Below are 21,383 nucleotides of genomic sequence, written 5' to 3'. Positions count from 1 at the left end.
TTTGCCCAATTTAGCCTTGAATTTCTTCAAGAATTATTGATCATTAGAGAAGCCATATCAAACATAAGAAGGTGTGTTTCATCAGATATCCAAACACCTCGAAGTTCTTAAAAAAACTTGGGTGTGCCTTGTTTTTTAACCTACTTCTTAGTGTTTGGATACCTGATGAAACACGCTTTCTCATGTTTGATATATTATTAAGTTAGAAGAGCAGTAAAATATGAGACAATTGAAAGGAAGAGCTGGGAATAAATGGATGTTCAAACCGTAGTTTATACTAGTCTCCTTCGCAGCCGCTCGGGCCGGAGTCACACAGACAGGGAGCGCCGTGTGACTCCAGCCCAAGCGGCTGCGAGGGAGACTAGGGGTGCTTTACATTTGTCAGAACTGGCCGGTCAGTTCGTAAACGGAATGAACCATTTTGAAAAAACGTTTTATCCTAGTCCTTCAAATTTCTTTAAAATATTGCGTGCCTTTTTCATTTTTCACGATTTTGCAGCACCATCCCTTCAAAATGACGCATTCGATTTACAGACTGGCTGGTCAGGCCGACCAATTCTAGCAAATGGAAAGCACTCTAGGTTTTTGCTGAACAGTCAATGTTAATAATTAAACAAGCATGGTGGCATTCTCTGTGAACATTAAATTTTCTCATCATAAGAAAAGTTTTACTTTTGTGGATGTGAGCCAAGTGATATCTAAATGCACTTCTGGTACCAAAAATCAGGTACTACATGTCAATTTTTGTTCCCGGGTCTAAAACCCTTTGGTGTTCTTCGAAAGTTCCTTTGGGCTTGTATATTTTTAAAAAAAATATGCCAGAACCAAGAGACTAGTCATCTGCCAGTGAAAATATAACAGTATGAATGCTAGTCTGTCTTGGACCACCAGTCTGGGCTCTTGAATAAAATGCCAAGAATACTTCTGAAGCAGTCTTTTCCATTAATCAGTATTCCAGCGACGCTTATCTTGTTCCAAGTCCACGGGAGTATACCAGTCTGGCAAATCATTTGAAGGGTTCATGCGGTAACTGTAGTAACAGAAACAAAAAGCAGACCAATCAACTTGTGACAGATTAAGAGAGAAGTTGGAACAGACTCAAACCCTACTGTTCTGGATTGGTTATTAAGAGTCTTGCTACTATTAAGATGCTTTTTAAAATTCTCTTTAAAACCCCTAGCCTCTTCGAAGCTTTACTTTGTAATTATTGATCAATATGATCGTGCCAGGTTAGGTACTGATTTATGGTCATGTCAAGATACTTGAATTCAGTAACATTTTCCAGTCATTCAGTATTAGCCACCAGAGCTATGTCATTGAAATGACCCAGTTTGGTACAGCCCCCAATGATCGTGAACTTTGATTTTGAAACATTTAGTGTCAGGTTGCTGTCATGTATCCAGGATTTAATTGCTGCTCAGTCAGTATTTAGCTTTGATTGTAAATCAGTTGGCGAATTCTCATCAGTGACATTATGGAATGAACTACCCAAGCATTTTTGAAACTTTTATTCTTATACCTTATACACTGCTTTAATATTTTGCTGTTTTAAACTTCATTTAATTAATATATATTCTGTAATAATATTGTTCATCTAACTTATTATCATTATTCCTTATTTGCATTCTCTAGTCACGCTCGGTTTATTACTGTTAGTACAAGCCCTCTCAATCACCAGCTTAAATTCTCTGACAGTGAGTGCTTGCTTGCCATTTCTCTTGTGATGTATTTGGCATATTAGCAGCCTCAATGGTGAGGGTGAGAAGTTGCTGCCTGTGACGCTCATTCAGCCCTGTGCTGGGGGGCACATATTTGGCCCTGGACACTCCCTCAGCATGGCACAATTTGCTGAGGCCCCTTATTTGGTGGGTTTTACTGAGCCTTACCAGTACATTCCCTGCCCAATTTTCACCCACAGGTTGCTTTTTTATTACATTACACTGGCTATACAGAAGAATTTTTTTCTACAATTCTTTTTTTGAATTGCCAGCATATATATATTTTAATTAGCTTGGTCCAACTACTATATATGCATTTACCATGTGTTCTTACTAAAGTTTTTACAAGAGAGTTGTGTTATGTGTTTCTAGGAGCCTAACATTAACTTGAGTTAAGTATAGCAAAATCAAGTAGGCTGCTTCCCTGAGATAATACTTACTTTACAAAGAGCTCTTCATCACGTATGTGTTCTGTGGCAACAAAGACAATTGTCCTCATCACTGCCACTGTTTTGAAAAGGATTCCTGGTTCACGGAAGTACCTGATGTATAAAAGACATGGATAGGCCTGAATGCCTGGAGACAATTTAAAAATTACTGGTAATGACCATAAGACAAGTCAGGTAGACAAAATATTATTAACAAAATAATAAGTTTCACAAATTAATTGATGTTCTGAATAAACAATTCTTGCCACAAACTCAGGGGTCATTTAATTCATGTTTAACCCAATAACCCCTTAACCTGCACCCCAGATTCACACAGATTGTGCTAGTTATATACACACGATGTGGTGTCATCAGTTTTAGCAAAATGGGGTGACAAGCGACTTATGTGGCTGGAAAACACCTTGAAATACACACTATCAATTATAGGTTGTGGGGACAAAGCAAATGTTTTGTCAGGAATATGTTCTAATGAGCAGAATGCTTGCCCCTTGACCCCTAATATCAAAGAACAAATTCTATTATCTTGTCCCCATACTTTCTTATAAAAGTACTAGGGAGAAGTTATTAAAACTATCAGGAAAATTCACCTTGGGTGATCATATCCTTAATTCTCATGACCTCAGGGGTTGATTAAGTATTCATATTACAAGGAAAAATTTGATGCTGATCCTTGTTAGGGCTTAAAGGGTTACAAATCAATCTAAATTGCCTTCCCTAACACATAGTTAATTGAGGGACTGGTTATGAAACCTTGTTGTCTTCAAAGTTGACAGCAATGGTGCTGCAATTTTTGTGTTGGAAGGGCTACATCTACTGTGGTTTGTGTACAGTCAAGGCCAAAGATGCTAACAAAAACATGTAACAAAGAAGTTTGGCTTCATTCCACCTTGTCACTACATCAGCAATGGATGATTATTCAACCACCCAGTTTGCCTGCCTGTCTGAGTTGGGCTTTGGATACATGCACACAAAGTATTATTTATAAGTATGGGTTTGTACACTGAGACAAACTCGTAATTATCTCACTTTTAAAACCCCTCATTGCTTTGGTGAGAAAGTAGAAATTATTCGGCAAGTGACACTTCACTTACATATATCAGCCCATGGTGTCAGTACACACAACCAATGACCATGGAAGAATTCAGAAACTAACTAACGGTATTTAAAAAATACCAAGAATTTAACTCACCTGTTTGGGACAAGGTACATCAAATCAGAATGAAAACTATCCATAACATCAAAGTTAAATGGCATTATGTTTGGCTTTCTACCTGGAAAAGAAGCAGAGACTATAACTAAAAAAAAAGCTGGATTCGTATGACTTGATTTAACACCTGCCAAATTTTTTCCAGACAAACATCAGTTAAAATGCTGCACAACCTCTAATCTAGAGATGACCAAGTGAATGAGAGACAGATTTGGCTGCAGTTTGATTAGTTTAATATGCATAATTGACTGGTATAGAGTATTTGACACAGAAAATTTAATTTTTCACTGATTGGATTAACTTAGAATTAACATAATATTACTGTTTTGGCAGAGCTCTTGTCTTAGGTTTGCCTTTTACTCACAGTTGTCTGGTAAAATAGGGTTGGGAGGCCAGACTCAAAACTCTTACTCCATGCTTTCCACCTTTTATCTTCAGTTGTTTTCTTTTTTATCATTTTTTTCTTGTATTTTGGGAGTGGATTACATGTAAGTATATGGTTTGGAGGATTTGATGGTGACTGTCTGTGAGTAGAGCCTCTCAAAGGTCATTTATGCCATGTGATTTCTTTTAATGTTGCAGCCTCTAACAGAGCTAGGAATCACGTATGTTATTGAAGGCTGAAGTCTGGTTGAGTCATGGCTGTGCCAGTACCTTTCAATTGACTGGTGCATATGTGAACTCAACTTTAACTTAACGAGTATCTGTTTTGTTTGCCTCAACAAGACAAAACAAAGTGCAAAAGCTAACATGAACAAGCCATAAACAATAAAAGTTCATTTTTGACTACCATATCTAAAACCAATTTTGGAACACAAAGTCTGATGCTTGTCTTACTTCATGCTGGGCTAGTACAAAAATGTTTTTTTATCTGTTTTGTTTACCTCAACAAGTGCAAAAGCTAACATGAACAAGCCATAAACAGTAAAAATTCATTTTTGACTACCATATCTAAAACCAATTTTGGAACACAAAGTCTGATGCTTGTCTTACTTCATGCTGGGCTAGTACAAAAATGTTTTTTTATCTGTTTTGTTTGCCTCAACAAGTGCAAAAGCTAACATGAACAAGCCATAAACAGTAAAAGTTCATTTTTGACTACCATATCTAAAACTAATTTTGGAACACAAAGTGGGTGTCTCGAAAACGAAGACCTCTAAAACGAAGACCCTAAGACCCCGAAAACGAAGACCCCCAAAATTTCCAAGAATAAGTACAAAAAAAATTAAATTATGGCAAAAAATACATTATTTCATACCTCAAGTGAAATTTAATTCCTTCCTGTGCTCCTACCATGGCTATCCTCTATCTTGAGCTGAGCAACCACGTTTCTTGGAATACTGACCGGAAGTATGTTTCCCGCTCCGCGTTTCTGAACATCTCAGTTGCACTGCTGGGTTTTTATTTAATTACCAACTACAAAGAAACGAGTGTTAAATCCCTCCTTCTGGGAATTACAACCACGCGACCGTGAGAGCAAAAGAAATGAAGCCTAGGCTTTCTATTATGAAAGTTGCTGTAAGTAATGATTTTGAGGTTCTTCAATCCCGAGTACATCCATACATTTATCTCTATAGCAAACCAGCCGTGAACTGCTACTAAGCCATAGTTCGCGGGAAAAAATACAGGGAAATGTATGGAAAGTTCAAAACACGACTGGACGCTTTCTGGCACAGCTTACATCCCTCCAATTTTTTCCCTAAAATCCTTTTTCTAGTACCAAAAGTTTCCAATTCATCAATATATTTCAGAAGCGATGTTTCATGAAAATTATTTGACATGGGATTTCCATACAAACACTGTTATTTCAAGCCTGTTTGCCTACTCGTCAAAATGGCGTCAAAAACCGTGATAAGGCCTATTTTACAGGGAGGCTGATGAATTTTGTTAAAAATAGGAATCGACACTCGGGATTGAAGAACTTCAAAATCATTACAGCAACTTTCATAGTAGAAAGCCTTGGCTTCATTTCTTTTGCTCTCATGATCGCGTGGTTGTAGTTGCGAGAAGGAGGGATTTAACACTCGTTTCTTTTGCTAGGTGGTTATTAAATAAAAACCCAGCAGCGCAACTGAGACGTTCGGAAACGCGCTTTCGGTCCAGTGGAGCGGGAAACACACTTCTGGTCAGTTCCGGTCAGTATTCCAAGAAACGCGGCTGTTCAGCTCAAAATGGCAGATAACCATGGTGGGACCACAGGAAGGAATTAAATTTCACTTGAGGTATGAAATAATGTATTTTTTGCTATAATTTTATTTTTTTTGTACTTATACTTGGAAATTTTGGGGGTCTTCGTTTTCGAGTTTTCGGGGTCTTAGGGTCTTAGGTTCTTCGTTTTCGAGACACCCACACAAAGTCTGATGCTTGTCTTACTTCATGCTGTGCTAGTACAGAAATGTTTCTTGTGGGTAGTGGGTAGGTGCTTATTAACTTTCTGGACTTTCAAGGTGGGCACTTATCTGAAGGTGGGCAGTTTATCAAATAAATACAGTAGCTTGTTGCCCCTTTCTAAGCTTGTTAATTTAGGGGGATACTAAAGTTTGACCACAAGGGCGCCAAATGCTGTAAAATGGGTCAGCTCAAGTCACGCTTCCTTGACAGTAAGGTGTGAATTGTTTTTTGTTGTTCAAAAAGTTCCAAAGTTACCAAATAGAATATAAAAATAAAAGGTTGCATAGTCCTTTTTCCCCCTCTCCTCTCTTTCATTCCTCCTTTCTTCTGTTTTGTTCATTCTAAACCTTGTCGGGGCCATAAAACCCATGATTCAGTGTCATTTCATGAAAAGCACTCAAGTTTTCATCAACAGCCCATTCAAAAATTCGGGTATATACATGTATACTGCTATACATGTATAATAAACAATTAACACCAGCTAGATTGAATTTTAGAGGTGGTTTCATCTTCCTGTTAAATAAATAATCATGGCTTTTCACATATTAAGTAATTTAATTTTATGTGTTAATTTACTGACAGTGTGTACCTGATGGAGGATGGTTGATTATGTGTCCAAATGCAAATGGATGAGTCATGCTATTTCCACACGGTAACTAAGATTTAGAAACAACATGTTACACCTTCAATAAACAATTACAAAACATGTAATAAAAATATGTAAGACTATCACAAGTACACAGGTTATGATCATCCAGGTGAGTGTATTCCTGAGAAGGTCTGTTTGAGCTAGGTGACATTGACTGATGTTTCTACAACCTGACTGGAAGTCATGTGCATATTCAGAGTCAAGTAAATTGTGGAACGTCAGTAGGTGGTATAAATGACTCTTTGGTTGCTGAACTGATTGCATGTCAACAAAGTTGAGATGTAATTGGTGGTTTGTCAGTTCAGCTGTGATGTTATTGACTGTGAAGACTGTAAAAAGTGATTGGTGCAATTTCCATCCATCTTTTGTAAGTCAAAAGTCTGTTAATCTATTGTTGGTAAAATTGTGAATTGTTTGTCTGTTTTCAGTTGATGTTATCAATAAGTTGTTTGTAAGGGACAGGCAGTTGTAGGCAATGGTTGAGTGGCATTTTGTTCTTACTTAGTAAATCAACTTTCCAGGTAGTGCACTTGGCAGAGTCCCAGTCAATTCATTGGTTCGTTAGTAAATGGTGTTCATTAACATGATTGTTCGTATCACCACTGCAAGTTTCTTGTTTGTGTTCAGTAAGTCGAGTGTTCATATTTCTGCCTGTCTTACCAATTGCAGGCCGGATTAGCTCTTGCTAATGGCAAGATGTATGTGAAATTAAAGAATATAAGTAGCCTGGCAGTCACAGCATAATATTTTTATTTTGATCTTGCATTATGCACAGTAGGATTGTAGAATGCAATTCAACAAGATCATCAGCTTAACTTGACACATAAACATGCAGACATTGTTATAATTTTGCAGTGCCACTACCTTAAGACCCTGAGTGGTGGCACCCCCCCTCCCCCCCCCAAAAAAAAAAAATCCCTGATTACTCATGACAGGCTACCACTTAAATAATCCATCATCACCACAGCACCGGACTGAAAGTACCTGAATATCAGTATTGAAATCTTTGGCATCAAGCACACAACCATCATAGCGTGACATTAGGTAACAGTTATCCTTAGTGATGTCTGGATAGTTGGGCATTTTTCTAACATCTTTTGCCAGATACTATGGAAAAAATGTCTAGGTATAAATAATTATTATTATTCCAACAGGTTTAATTTGAAAATGAATACTGAAAGTGAATATATGGAAATTCCTACTTTTATTCATTCATAATGAATACTGTCGGCCAAAACAGCATGCACAGCTCTACAAAATTTATAGGGCAGCTAGTAAATGCATGTTTTTTTCAGCCAACAATATTCATTTTTATTTATAACATTCAAGGTTATTTAGTCAAGTCACTGCAACAAAATTAAGCATTTAATAAAATAATTGAGTATTATTTGTAACAATTTAACATTCCCTTCTATCTTTACCCTTAAAGAATTGCTCATTTCTTAGGATAAAACACTGATTAACTGAGTGAACCTTATTGCGATAATGTTTTTCTGTAAGGCTTGCCACTCAGGTGAGGGTAGTATTGATCACCTGTGATTGTTAAAGGCAACTAAAAGTTAAATAGAAGACGATTTGAGGCCTCACTGTTTGGTTTTGTTTGTTTTTATTTAATCTTTGAATACTGAATTTGAATATAGAGGTACACAACCAATTTGTGAGTGTGTTTTGTGGCCAAAACATTATTTTATTATTCTCAATTCGGATGTACAGTGCCAAAAAAAGACCATTCAAACAAGCTTAACAGAGACCTCACCACTAATCCAGGATGGAAAGTAATAAAAGTGCCAGGCACTGCATTTCCCTTCAGAAAAACTCCTGTGAGAAAAGAAATAATTTAGACATACAAAAAAACACAGTAAATAAATACCTAAAGAAGCTGCTTGCTACAGTATTACTGTTAAGGTGGCCGAACACAGGTGTTAGTAAAGGTTATTGGCAAACTAGGTACTTTTGGGTGCTCAAAATCAGCATGGTGCAGGATTAACTAAGAAGGAATAAATTTTGATACTTGTCATTGATGTAGGTGCCATTGCCATGGCAATGCAGTGAGCTATTAACCATCCACAAATAACAGTTCCTTAATTTTTAGAAAATGCAATTGTTAGATTTTTTCCCTTTTCGTCTCCAGAAAAACTTACGAACAACTGACGTAGTGATGCTGCTTTCGTGTAATTTTGACAGAGTTATAACCAAATAACCGAATTATTTTATGAACAAAACTCGACTTTGTGACCGATTTGATATAAAATTGAGGGAACACTTTATCAATGCCACATTTGCTTACCACAACCGTACATGTAGTACATGCTTATTAGCATCATTAATGAACTTGCCAAGCTTGCACAAACTCTGTGCGGCCACCTTAAATAGATGTAATAAAACTTTGCCTTCAAGCTTAATCTGATGGTCAGGCCACTCAACCTTACTTATAAGAATAATTCTTTTAGTGGAGGCCTAGTTCATGACATTATAATGTTGTGAAAAAGACCAGAGTCACTGTGTTATTTGACAGACATAAAAATGGCTAACATGCCTGTATAGTCAATCAGATTGTATGATGCAGTTCATCTGTAGCATATATCCCAACCATTCTCCTGGGTTATCCAGGAGTCTGTCTCCCAGTCTCCCATGTGGTTCACCAAATCTCCTGTCTAGTGAATAAAAAAACTTTCACTAATTTCTTTCTCTACAATCAACTATGATTTGGACCACAAACTTCCAGAAATCCTCAAAGTTTTATTTTATTTTTTTCCAATTTGTGCTACAGTTCCCAAGGAACATTTTCATGAATTAACTTGTCAATTTTGCACAAAAGTGGAGGAGCATCAGTTTTCAGGGGGAGAAGGGGGTGGACGATTTTTGGTGAGGTTGCATGGGGTTGACACACAAGAAAATCAAACACTTTAATGCATTATATGAGATTAACACCAACAAATATTGTGCTTTTTGAGTAGCACAGTTTTAGAAGGTTGTTCTGAGAAAAAAGCTACTGACAACAAAAGAAGCAGGTTTTAAATATATCAAAAGTGGTGTTTGAAGTTAACTGTTAGATAACATACCATTTCCAGCTGAAGGATGATGAATAGAGGATTTCTGTATTGACAAAGAAAATGGATGCTGATACGGCTGGTCAATATTTTCTTGTAAGTACTTGTGAAAGTTTCCTAAACATTCATTCAGCTGCAACACAAACAAGATAACATTTACCTAAACTCATTCACTTGAAATAAATTTATGATTCAATTTAGCGCCCCTGTTCCAATATCAAAATGCGACAGACTGGTAATGAAAACCTAATTTGGCACATGTCTTCTATTTTTGGTCATGGACTGTGTTGCCAGCAAACAGACGGATGAACTTAGGGTTGTTTACTTGCACAGAAATGGCGCAAGAAAGTCACCTAAGTGAGCCAAAAATAAAATTATAGAAGGAAATTGTATCCTTTCACCTTGTGACTCTGTTTATCGTGAGATTTTTGTGTCTTGTTGCGAGACCGTGAGACTGAACTGAAAACCGTGAGTGTCACAGCAAAATCATGAGACTTGAGAGGTATGAGAGACATTTCCATCCAGTGAATATTGAATGAACATTGCAGTTGATATTTGATCTGGCACTGAATGCAAAACTTTCCCAATGTGTGCAAATTTTGCTTGTAGAATTGCTTGTCAACTTGTGATTCTTTACAACTTAAATGTGAATATAAAAGATGTGTGATCAATAAAGTGATCTCTTTACTCTACTGACCTGCTTTGTAATGGATCGGTGAACCTCTAAATACTGTTTCTGATATGAACATGGGTGCGGCTTTCTTCCTTGCTGTTCATAGAAGTATGTTAGTTGATAAACCGTGTGAAGGTCCAATCTCTCCTGTAAGGCCTGCCAATTAACAAGTTTCTTAGCAACAAGGGCTCCCATTTTGTGTACTGCAAAAAGAGTTGACAGACACTGCTGAGACAAAACGTGAAGCAGGTTATTAATAAACTAAAATGATAACCAGCATTCATCACAAATTTAATTGGAATAGGTTTTATTAATTTGCTTAAAGGCTGTTGCGTACCTCATAAAGTCCAGTTGTAGCATCTCGTTGGATCTTAAGTTATCCTGCTTTTCACCAAGTAAGGAATTGAAGTAGCTAAGGACTAACAGTTATCATTACTAACAACACCTTCGTTGGATATGCAGTGGATGATACTCTTATCACATTGGCTGAGGTGGCTACATGGCTACTCAATGCATTTCAAAGCCTGCACATAGCCACTGATCTAGGAAGGGCCTCTATGCAGTTGAGCCAACCATGCAAGGGTAAACTTGCCATCAGAGCCTGCAGATTTGCCCTGGCCTACATGTGTCCAACCCATAAATAAAATAATTAAATGTAAATGAATGTGAGATCTCCAAACCAGCACTGTATTAATTCCCTTTATTTTCAAACTATTTTCCCAAGTGCCAAAAATCCTAAATAAGATTAAGAGATATTTGCATTAATTGACATACATATAAAGCAGCTGGGAAGCAAGATTATTTTAAAAACTAGTGATCCATACATGTATTTGCCCAGTGTTAGGAGGGTTGTAGGGTTAAATTGAAGGGCTCACTGAGCATAACCAAGCTATATGCATTGTTTTTGACGATTCCTTGGCTTTAAATGGCAATCGCTCCTGGCAAGACTGGGAGCACAAAACACTGTTTTTCCAAAAACAAGCAAACACTGTCTTTTAGGCGAAAAGCAAAAAAACTCAAACACCTGTCTACGCCACTCTCCACGCCATCTTGCGCACAGAACGCACAACTTAAATTAATTAATGTCCAGTCCTCGCGCAGCGCAAGGCTAAGTGCACGTGCGGCTTACACGTAAAAATACAACAATAAAGATTAGAAATATAGAAATGTCAATGACAGTAAAAAACAAGAATGAATTGTCCAAAACCCACTTTGTTGTTTTAGGTCAGATTTACCCGTCAGAGTTTTTGCATGCAGCCTTGAATTAGTTCAGGAAACATTAATCCAGTGTTTTATCCATGTCACACTTGGTTTGTGATTACTATGATTATGGGCAAGATTTCTGTTTTTATCACAAATCAAAGTGCAAAGCATCTACAAAACCAAACTAATGCTCTGTGCTAAATACAGTGGCACTAATAATAATGACAAACACTTTGCAGTACTGATTACTCAAGCATGTCAAGGTGCAATTAAATTAGGGTTGCAGAGAGCTCAATCATCTTTTGTCATTTAACTCAAAAGTGTAGGAACGTTAGGCTGAGAATGCATCACTTTTTTCCCCTTTTATTTTGGCTAATTCTTGCTTAAGTTTCCAAGAAAAATGAGGACAAAATATCAAGTCAGCAAAAGTAGAACAAAGGGAAAAGCAGACAAATGGATGCTTTGGATAGAAAAACATACAGCAATATTCTTTTGTTAAATGGAAGGCCACATGCAAAAACAAAAAGCACTTTTCAACTAAACCTAAAATAGAACATAAGACAGTTAAATTGTAAACTATGAGCTTTTCAAATATGTGACTATCATGGATGTAACACATATGGACTAGTTATGCTGAAGAAGAAGGTTTTCATAGGGTACCCATTGTTAAAAGGATTTTTATAAGGTATTTTTACCCGTTAAAAGTCAAGCAATAAAGCTTTATCTTGACAGTTTCTTTGCAGTGCTTTAGTAGGGTTCTTCTTTTGGGGATCTGTCACTAGAAAACTTCATAGTGCAATCTTTATGTGCGATTCAATTGCACCTGTTAATTCCCCCCCCCCCCCCCCGGGCACACCCGCGGGAAAGCCCGGCCCGTCTGGCCCGGGGGTCAGGAATTTCCTCAAGCGGTTTTGCCCAGGGTAGGGGGGCGGGGCAAATCGAAATAGCTACTCGCGCACGGACTTATGGGGTGACACAATGGCGGCTAACCATGCGGAAAAGGCCACGTTTTTCCTGGCAAGTCCATTGAGTACGCTAGCGAATGGCTGGACCAGAATAATCTGTCGCAGCTGAAAGCTGTGTTTGTGCTTTAAAAGCTTATCCCAGAACTTGCTTTGATGTAAGTATCCGAATTTTAGTAGCTTTATTTCGTATATTCAAGGCTGTTTCATTTTTATACTTCTATCTTAAAGGTATGGGCTTTGGGTAAATGTTTCGGTTCCCAGATTTGTTCTCAAATTTTACAGTTGGATTTCTGCATGCAATGCATGCGCGTCGCTTCGAATTTTAGTATTAGTGTGTGTGTCAAGTTTTATAATATTCGCTTTACTTCGGAAGGGAGTTAATTGTTCTAAAAGTTTAGGATTTTTTAGGTTCCCGGTTTTGTTTAAATAAAGAAATAAATCATCAAAACGAAGCAGTTTATTTTTAGTCCATGTCATGAGTCCCGGGGGTGGGGAATTGTCTCTTTCTGTGTGCCCGGGGGTGGGAAATAGGACATCAAGTACACAAATGCCCGGGGGTGTGCCGGGGGGGGGGGGGGGATGGTAAGAGGTAGAAATGAACCACGCATTAGTTCATTTGTATTGATCTATGTTAATTTTCCTTCTATCATGAGTTTCTTACATTTCAACTTTTAACCAGTTGAGTTACAAGACTTTTGATCATAGTTATTCAGTGAACTCTTCCATGCACGTATCTGCTTCAAACCAGGAAAATCAAACATTGTAAATATAAATCTTTTGTGTGAACTGTTTTAAGCTTGAAGTTAAATTAGAACCTATAAACTTCATCTATAAACTATCTTTTGCCACAGGAGTTCTGGTGGGGAGTCCCTGGTAAAACTGGGAAAAAGAAAAAATGAAAAAATGAAAAGAAAAGAAAATGAATGTTATGTGAAATTGGTCTGTTGGCATGGGTCAAGATTTCATTAGTGCCTGTTAAAACTCTCCATAATAGAGAGATGTCTGTGTAAGAGAGGTGTCCTAAAGAGTGCTTCAACTCTAGTAAAGTTTGTACCCTATTCAAGCCAAATACAATCATAAGTACGTAAATAGACCTTATCACAGTTTTGGAAGCCATCTTGATCGGAAGGCAAACACGTCCTGAAATAACAGTGTTTGTATGGAAATCTGATGTTAAATAATTTTCATAAAACTTCACTTCTGAACAATTCATGAATTGGAAACTTTTGGCATTACGAAAAGGATTTTAAGAAAAAAAAATTGGACGGATGTAGCTGTGCCAGAAATTGTCCAGTTATGTTTTGAATTTCCCATACATTTCCCTGTATTTTTTCCCGCGAGCTATTTTTAACAGCAGTTCACCGCTGGTTCACTGAAAGATTTACAGATAAATGTATGGAAATGTCAAAACGCAACGAGACGCTTTCTAGCACAGCTACATTCCTCAGTTATTTTTTGTGAAATCCTTTGCCTATTGCCTAAAGTTTCCAATTCATGAATTGCTCAGAAGTAAAGTTTTATGAAAATTATTTGCCATTGGATTTCCATACAAACACTGTTATTTCCAGACGTGTTTACCTACCCATGAAGATGCCTTCCAAAACCATGATAAGGTCTTTTATGGTGCCTTTCCCCTTCTGGTTTGAAAACCATACCCTACTGGACCCAGTTGTTCGAAAGGCGATTAATGCTAATCCATGATTAAAAGTTAACCGAGGTTTGTATCTCGCCCGTTAAAAAGGTTTTTAAAAGCCGATTTTTAGCTAAAGGTAAAGAAAAGTCTAAGTCAAAACTGAAGGGCAAACATCTTTTGGAAAAATACTTATTAATTATTAATTAAACTCGGATCAAACTTCACGTTAACCCAGGATTAGCTTAATTGGGCTTTGAAAAACTGGGCCCTGGTCCCGGTCGTTCAAAAGCCTATTAATGCTAATCCCCGATTAAAAGTTACCGTAACCAAGGTTTTCATCTTGCTCATTAAAAATGTTTTTAACCGCTGCTTTTAAGCTAAAGGTTAAGAAAAAGTCTAAATCAAAACCGAAGAGGGAAAATCTCTTGGAAAACTGATTATTGATTAGTAATTTAACTCTAATCAAACTTCACGTTAACCCAGGATTTGCATAATTGGGCTTTGAACAACTGGGCCATGGAGTATGCAAACGTGGCACTGAATACTGAAGGAAATGGCTGTTGCATTGGACAGTTCCACGTACTTGACATGTTACACATTACACCAAGATCACATTAAAATGTTCAAAATTATTGAAAATTATAACCCACCCATTAATTTCCGCGCGATTTCATTGGCTACTTTACGTCACGTGGTGCAAATTCACAAGACGGTTATCACACAATAACCTCGCCTGCGTCGATATTTGCCTTCCTATTATTTCCATTGAAAAGAAACAAAGCCAGCGGAAAAAAGGCAGCTCAAGAGTTTCCCCTTTTCATCTTTATTATTTTACATGGAAGACAAACAAACTCGTTTTGTAGATGTCCAGTCATGTTTACAGCACAAAGCTGGTCACAAATGGTGTTCCAGAAAGCACAAAAATGTCAACAAAACATGCTGTCAACGTCTTTGAAGGTGTAGAAAGTTACCAGTAGACTTTCAGATTTAGTCCTACGTAAACTGAGTCAGTTTGTCAAGTTTTGGTCCAATCACAGTGAAAATAAAGTTCCTGTAAACCAATCAAATCTACTTGTTAACGTTAATCGCACGCATCCGCCATCAGATCAGCACTGGCTTTTTTACGAGCGGTTTTCGCGCGATATAAAATTTAATGGGAGGGTTATAAAATAAATAAATCCCTTTCTGGCTTGCTGGTATGTCGGCTGATAATGTCCTTGGCTGAGAGATTGTCCTCAAAATTTCACAGTTGCCCTCAAAGCTTCCCTTCTCGGCCAAATATTCATTTTTCGGACAATCTCTCAGCCGCAGACACTATCAGCCGACATACCAGCCACCTGAAGGGGTTTATTTACCCTGGGGGAGGGGGGTACTCCACTATATGGGCTATACGGGGAGGTGCCGCTGGATAGGATATGGTTTTTGGCCTCTCTGCCCTGAACAGGATATATAATTTCAAACGAGTCTGCCCTGGACCCGTCCTAGACAGGGTATGGTTGCAAGACTGTCGTCAAGTATTTGGCAATCCGAAATCAGAGACATTAGTCTGTATTTATTTTAGTGAAGAATGCTTCACGTCAATTGAGTTTCCACCTAAGGTTCACCGCTGTTAATGCGAAATTTTGGGATTTTTCGCCATCACTTCTAGGTAGTGTATTATTTTATCTGTTGTGATTGGTATTTGCATTTGCATGGAACATCACGTCTGGTAAGTCACTGTGGGCCTTTAAATGTTATTACTATTGCCAATAAACACTTGTGTAACACAAGAGCTAGATGTTGTCCTTTGCCCTAAATAGGGTCTTAAAGTAGAGGACATTGCCCTACACAGGGTAGGTATTTAAGGTTATTCTCGTCCCAAACAGGGTTACCCAAACATGGATCAAGTGCCCCCCCCCCCCCCCGGTTTATTTACTAAACAAGAAGCTGTTTCCAGCTTATACTAGGGCCATATTTGACTGTGTGGTGCATAAACTTTAAGCCTACAATCTTTAAACAGTGATAACCTCCAGCATCGCCAATTCCCCCAAATAGATAGCCTGCGAGCAAGCTCTCTTGGGGGTGGATCCCTCTTTCCCCCTCCCGCCCCCCCACCCCCAAGAGAGCTTGCTCACAGGCTACCAAATAGATAAATACAGAGATATAGTGAGGCAATAAGTAACCACCAGATAGAATTGCATTTCTTGCAGTCAGAATGAAATACAGGGGAAAAAGACATTTGTCATGCGAATGCTTTTTATAATCCTGGGCTTTAATCCTCACGTTTTCACCCTTCGTTTAGAGACAGAAACCATTTGTACGGTCCTAATATGTATGTGACGCCGGTTCAATGACAGATTGTAATTTTCGGTATGATGTAGACCCAGGGGGTACTCCCTTATGTGACCTTAACGGGGACGTGCGGCCCGATAAGGTATGGTTGCCAGGGTGTTTTGTATCGAACAGGGTATCTATTTCATCACTTTCTGTCTTAAACAGGGTATCCCTACATGACCTAATGGCTTAAACAGATTGTGATTGCCAATGCATTAAAATATAGTAAGAAACTAGTATATTCTTATTTCATTCTAGTCTTTAACAGCATGTGATTTTGGGTTAAATGTCTTAGAAAGGGCCTGAAAATTTTGAATTCTGTCTTAAATAGGATAGGGAAATCGGAGAATTGTGTCTTAAACAGGGTCAGGGTTTGAACGTCTGGGCCGCACCTCCCTACCCAAGCATCTGTTGCGTAGCCCCCCCCCCCCCCCCCGGATCTAAAGTAACGTTACGCATCACGCGTACGTTTATATCCTTGTACGTTTTTCAATGTTTCGCTGTTTATATTTTTAAATGAAATTCAGGGGAAAGCATTTGTTATTCACCTTTCATTTGAAGACAGAAACCGTTTCTACATTGATTGTTTCTCTATAGTAAACGTGAGACATCTTTATCTTGGCCGGCGAGGTCATAGACTGATTTAGTTGCAAAATTTTCGGTTAAACAAAACTAACCTTGAGGCACTCAGGTTAGCCTAAAAAATACTCCGGTTAGCCTAAAGAGCACTCCAGTTAGCCTAAATAGCACTTACGTTAGCTTAAATAGCTCCCCGGTTAGCTTAACGGTTAGCAGTTTATGTTGGGGCTGTTCATGCCTCGCATGTTTTGTTCATGCTTTGCACATCTGGCTCGCATATTGTAAACATCCCTCACTGCCCGAAAACAAAGAACGCGACTGACAAGTTAAAGAATTTGATAACACGACAGAGAACGTAACTCATACCAGCCGAGTACAAAAAACGAGACCCAGAACAATAACTCGTAGTCCGAAGTCTTATCTCTCGGCCCATATCGCGACCGCAAAAAGTAAAGCACATGAATTTTCACTGCTTTTAATACGTGATCATGTATTTTCAAACCAGAAGGGGAGAGGCAACCTAAAACAAAAAAATTGTCTTCAATGTCCCGCAAATTTTTTGTGCTGTCCCTAAATCGTTTTTAATTTCCCGGCAATATCTTCAAATTCCCGGAGCACTTTTCCCATTCTCCCGATCGAAGAGCTAACAGCCTAACACCAGCCTGGCTTGGTCAGCTGCTAGGTATCTGAAGGCGCGTTAATTTCAAACTTTATAAAAAGCTTAACGGTTAAAAAATATCATTTCATGTGTTAGCTACATACCTGTCTTTCCACCCAATAATTCCCAGCTCTAGCCAAATTCAGTCAGCTTCTCTGGGCGCCATTTTGAGAGAACCGAAGTCCGAAGAACCTGGAAACAAGTCTCCCTCCTCGGGCTCTTTGGTCAGCGGTTTTTCGAAGAAGACGTAGGGTATTTCATCAGGAGGGAGGGGAGGGGTCAACTTCGGCTTTTCGCAATCGGATTGCTTGACCGGATGATGCGGGCCATCGTGACGTCACTTCTTGCTTGGCGTTTCTTGAACTCTCTACCGGGTCTGTTCACTGTACCCCTGACGAGAATGACAGACCTTCTGAGCAGACGGAGCTTTGTTTTGCTTTTGTCAATTCATGCCGTTTCTTGATTCTCTTTTTGGTGAGCTCACTAAAATACGTGCGTAAGATTTTCAATATTTACTTAACATTAAAGTAATTAGACGAAAGCTACATCGCTTCTCACTCGTTCCGAAAAGTTAAGCGCTTTTAAGTTTGCATTAGAATATCAGAAAATCAATCCTTATAAACGCTTATGACTGCAAACAAAAGGGCTGTCCACTCGGCCGTTCAGCTGTTCATCTACTTTCGCTGGTTCGTTCGCTCGGATTCTTTTTCGCTCATTTTCGCCGATGTGCGTTCGATGGACTGTTTGATTGTTAACTCGGTCATTCGGCTATCCGTTCGCTCGCTCGGTTCTTTGTTCGCTGGGGTTTCCCCTGGTTCGTTCGTTTGCACTTCGGGTTTTTCCAGTTTTTGTTCCATTGGTCCGATGCACAAGCGAGAAGAGCAGGAAGAGCCCGGGGGGGGGGGGGGGTACTTGGGTTCAGTTTTGCTGGGTATGTGCCGCTGGCCTCTCAGAGCCCCTGCCCCATTATAGTCTTTTTTGTGGCCAGTTATAGACCCCATCTTAGTCACTTTTTGGGAAAATGTAATTTTCGCGATCCCAACTAAGTCACTTTCTATTTATTTTTTTTTTTCTTACCCCAAAAATCCGAAAATGTGCGACCCCATTCTAGTAACTCTACTGAAAATGCAACCCCATTCTAGTCAATCCAGTCGTGAAAATGCGACCCCATCCAGCGGCACATCCCCATTAGCCTCTTATAAGGGAGTACCCCCCCGCCCCCCCGGGAGGAAGAGCAACCAAGTACAAAAAGTAGCTACATAATTAGGCAGCTGATGCTAAACATGATTGCAGTGACAAGCAATGGATAAATGGACAATGGATTTTTAAATACGTCCGTGGAAGCCTGTTACCCTTATATGTGAATATATAGTTTCTACTTCGTTTATTCCTACTTTCACTGCCCTAAATATGGACCTCGCCCCCGAAACTGGCCTTCCCCCCTCTCCTCCTACTTGTGGCACGAAAATAAAAAACACTCCTTCTATAGTTGTTCTTAAAACTGTAGTCTACTGTCACTGAACTGGTGAGTGTTTATTGAACTGATGGTGTGGTTATTGAACTTTTGATTTTTCATTTACCCTCAACCCCCCCCCCCCCCACCTCCCCTTCCTCTCTTCCTACATGTCCTAATGAAATAAAAAACACTTCACCTATAGTTATTCTTACAATTGAGGTCTACTGTCACTGAACTGATGTGTGTTTTTTTAACTGTTTGTGTGGTTATTGAACTCATTTGAAAAAACAAAAGAAAAAAAGAAAAAAACTCCTGGTATTTCATGTATCCCCTATTATTAAATTCGCAGCCTCGGATATTGCATTTCTAGCGTTCTGATTGGTTCACTAAATCTCGGTTATCAGCTCATATACCGTAGTTTGACCTTATATTGAAAATGAATGCTCCAGGTGTCGCTAAGCAAATTTTTTTTCGGCGAGAAGCGAAAGTTTCTTCGGAAATATGTAGAAAAAAAAAAAGAAAGAAATACCAAACAATGCCATCTCAATATAACAACAATAAAAGCCACAAAGTTTAAAAAAAGAAAAGAAAGAAATACCAAACAATGCCATCTCAATATAACAACAATAAAAGCCACAAAGTTTGGTATGACGCTATTTAATGGTAAAGTTTCCTTTAAAATCTTTAAAATTGCAAGATTTTAAGATTTTTAAATCACATAAAAACAACAATAGGCCTTATCACGGTTTTCGACGCCATTTTGACGGGTAGGCAAACAGGCTTGAAATAACAGTGTTTGTATGGAAATCCGATGTCAAATAATTTTCATAAAACATTGCTTCTGAAAGATTCATGAATTGGAAACTTTTGGCACTAGAAAAAGGATTTTAAGAACAAAATTTGAGGGATGTAGCTGTGACAGAAAGCGTCCATTCGTGTTTGGAACTTTCCATACATTTGTCTGTATAGCGAACCAGCCGTGAACTGCTCCTAAAAATAGTTCGCGGGAAAAAATACAGGGATATGTATGGAAAGTTCAAAACACGACTGGACGCTTTCTGTCACAGCTACATCTTTCAATTTTTTTCTCAAAATCTTTTTCCTAGTGCCAAAAGTTTCCAATTTATGAATTTTTCAGAAGCGATATTTTATGAAAATTATTTGACATTGGATTTCAGTACAACACTGTTAATTCAAGCCCGTTTGCCTACCCGTCAAAATGGCGTCGAAAACCGTGATAAGGCCTATAACAATCGGTTACCTTTAAAAATTTCAGGATGGCTTGCAAATCCTGGCGGTAAGAATTTAAAGCCAATCGAAGAAATTTCTTAGGAAGAGCTTTATGCCTGCCTTTATGTTTTTACGCATTTACGAGGACATCAGGAAAAGTTCATCTATGAAATCCGTACGAGCAGCGGCCATAAATGTTCGTTTCCGTCGCTCGGCACCATCAGCAAAACGTTTGCACAAATGTGCACAGCACTTACAGTTCAAAAATAAGCTTGAAGTTTAAAAACTTGCACTGAATGCTTGTCTCAGTGAGGTTGTACCTCGTACTCTTGGACTTGCCTGAAGTGTTTTAAATCGTCCGCGAGGAATTCACTTCAGCATGAAAAAAGCCGTCCTTGCACTGATCTCTTCCTTCGCTCGGCACCACACAGCAGAACGTTTGCTCAAATGTGCACAACTATTACGCTTCTCGATGAGCTAAAACTTCATAAGCACTTGAATGCTAGTCTCAGAAAGGTTATAATTCATACATTTAAACGTTTCTTCAATTTTAGGCCCTGTTCAGACTAGGTGCCCGTGCCAGAGCTCTGTGCCCGGGCACTAAAAAGGACGTTGTTCAGACTCCTTGGTGCCCAAGGAGCAATCGTGTTCTCCTTCTTCAATTTAGCGCCCGCCATTATGTTTGCTGTATCGTAAGGAGGCATGAGGGAAAAACGTGGGAACTGACAAAATCCTGTTCACACCAGTGCCCGTGCCCAGGAACGGTTCCCGAGCACTACCTTTGGAGGTAGTGCCCGTGCCCGGGCACGGTGCCCAGATTTTTGCTCGGGCACCGACAAAAAGCTCTGTTCAGACTAGTGCCCGTGCCCGAGAACCGGGAACGGGCACCTAGTCTGAACGGGGCCTTAGATGTCCGACTGTGTCCGATTTTCTTCGCTTTCGATTTTTCATTCAACTCCGTTTGCAAAGAGCTGCGCGTGTCATGTGATCATTACGTTTCGCGCGCTTTGGTCGGAGGTTGCCTCAACATCCGGTCGTTTTAATTTGAAGGAAATTTTTTTCTTGAAAATATATAAAAATTCAGTAAACTTCAACAGCAATAACCAAACGCGGAGAATTAAATAAAACAATTATTCCATTCGCGCTTGTTGGATATGAGATTAGTTATAGCCAACTCGGCGCTTCACGCCATCTCATATCCAACGCACG

The 21,383-nt window shown here is 38.9% G+C and overlaps 1 protein-coding gene across 3 annotated transcripts in view; it reads right to left on the bottom strand.

Moving 5' to 3' along the window:
- LOC146489344 (uncharacterized) overlaps positions 1–17,675 on the bottom strand; it is an 18,241-nt gene extending 566 nt beyond the window's left edge. The window contains exons 1-10 of one of the 3 annotated variants that reach the window (XM_085108209.1): positions 17,594–17,653; positions 10,475–10,530; positions 10,162–10,362; positions 9,477–9,597; positions 8,171–8,232; positions 7,399–7,521; positions 6,355–6,421; positions 3,357–3,462; positions 2,159–2,260; positions 1–1,030 (exon numbers count right to left, since the gene is read on the bottom strand). The exon at positions 1–1,030 is cut by the window's left edge and continues 566 nt beyond it. In XM_085108209.1, coding sequence (XP_084964335.1) covers positions 943–1,030; positions 2,159–2,260; positions 3,357–3,462; positions 6,355–6,421; positions 7,399–7,521; positions 8,171–8,232; positions 9,477–9,597; positions 10,162–10,332 — 840 coding nt within the window. In that variant the 5' untranslated portion in view covers positions 10,333–10,362; positions 10,475–10,530; positions 17,594–17,653 and the 3' untranslated portion in view covers positions 1–942. Of the gene's footprint in view, positions 1,031–2,158; positions 2,261–3,356; positions 3,463–6,354; positions 6,422–7,398; positions 7,522–8,170; positions 8,233–9,476; positions 9,598–10,161; positions 10,363–10,474; positions 10,531–17,592 lie in introns of all 3 variants that reach the window. The other 2 variants (XM_085108202.1, XM_085108217.1) reach the window with 2 other exon arrangements.
- Positions 17,676–21,383: the final 3,708 nt, after the last annotated feature.

Source organism: Pavona decussata, unplaced genomic scaffold, assembly GCF_977016875.1.
Source record: "Pavona decussata unplaced genomic scaffold, jaPavDecu1.1 SCAFFOLD_6, whole genome shotgun sequence".
NCBI classification, from domain to species: Eukaryota; Metazoa; Cnidaria; class Anthozoa; order Scleractinia; family Agariciidae; genus Pavona; species Pavona decussata.
The sequence above is the reverse complement of the archived record's forward strand: the minus strand, read 5'-3'. Positions and strand labels throughout refer to the sequence as shown.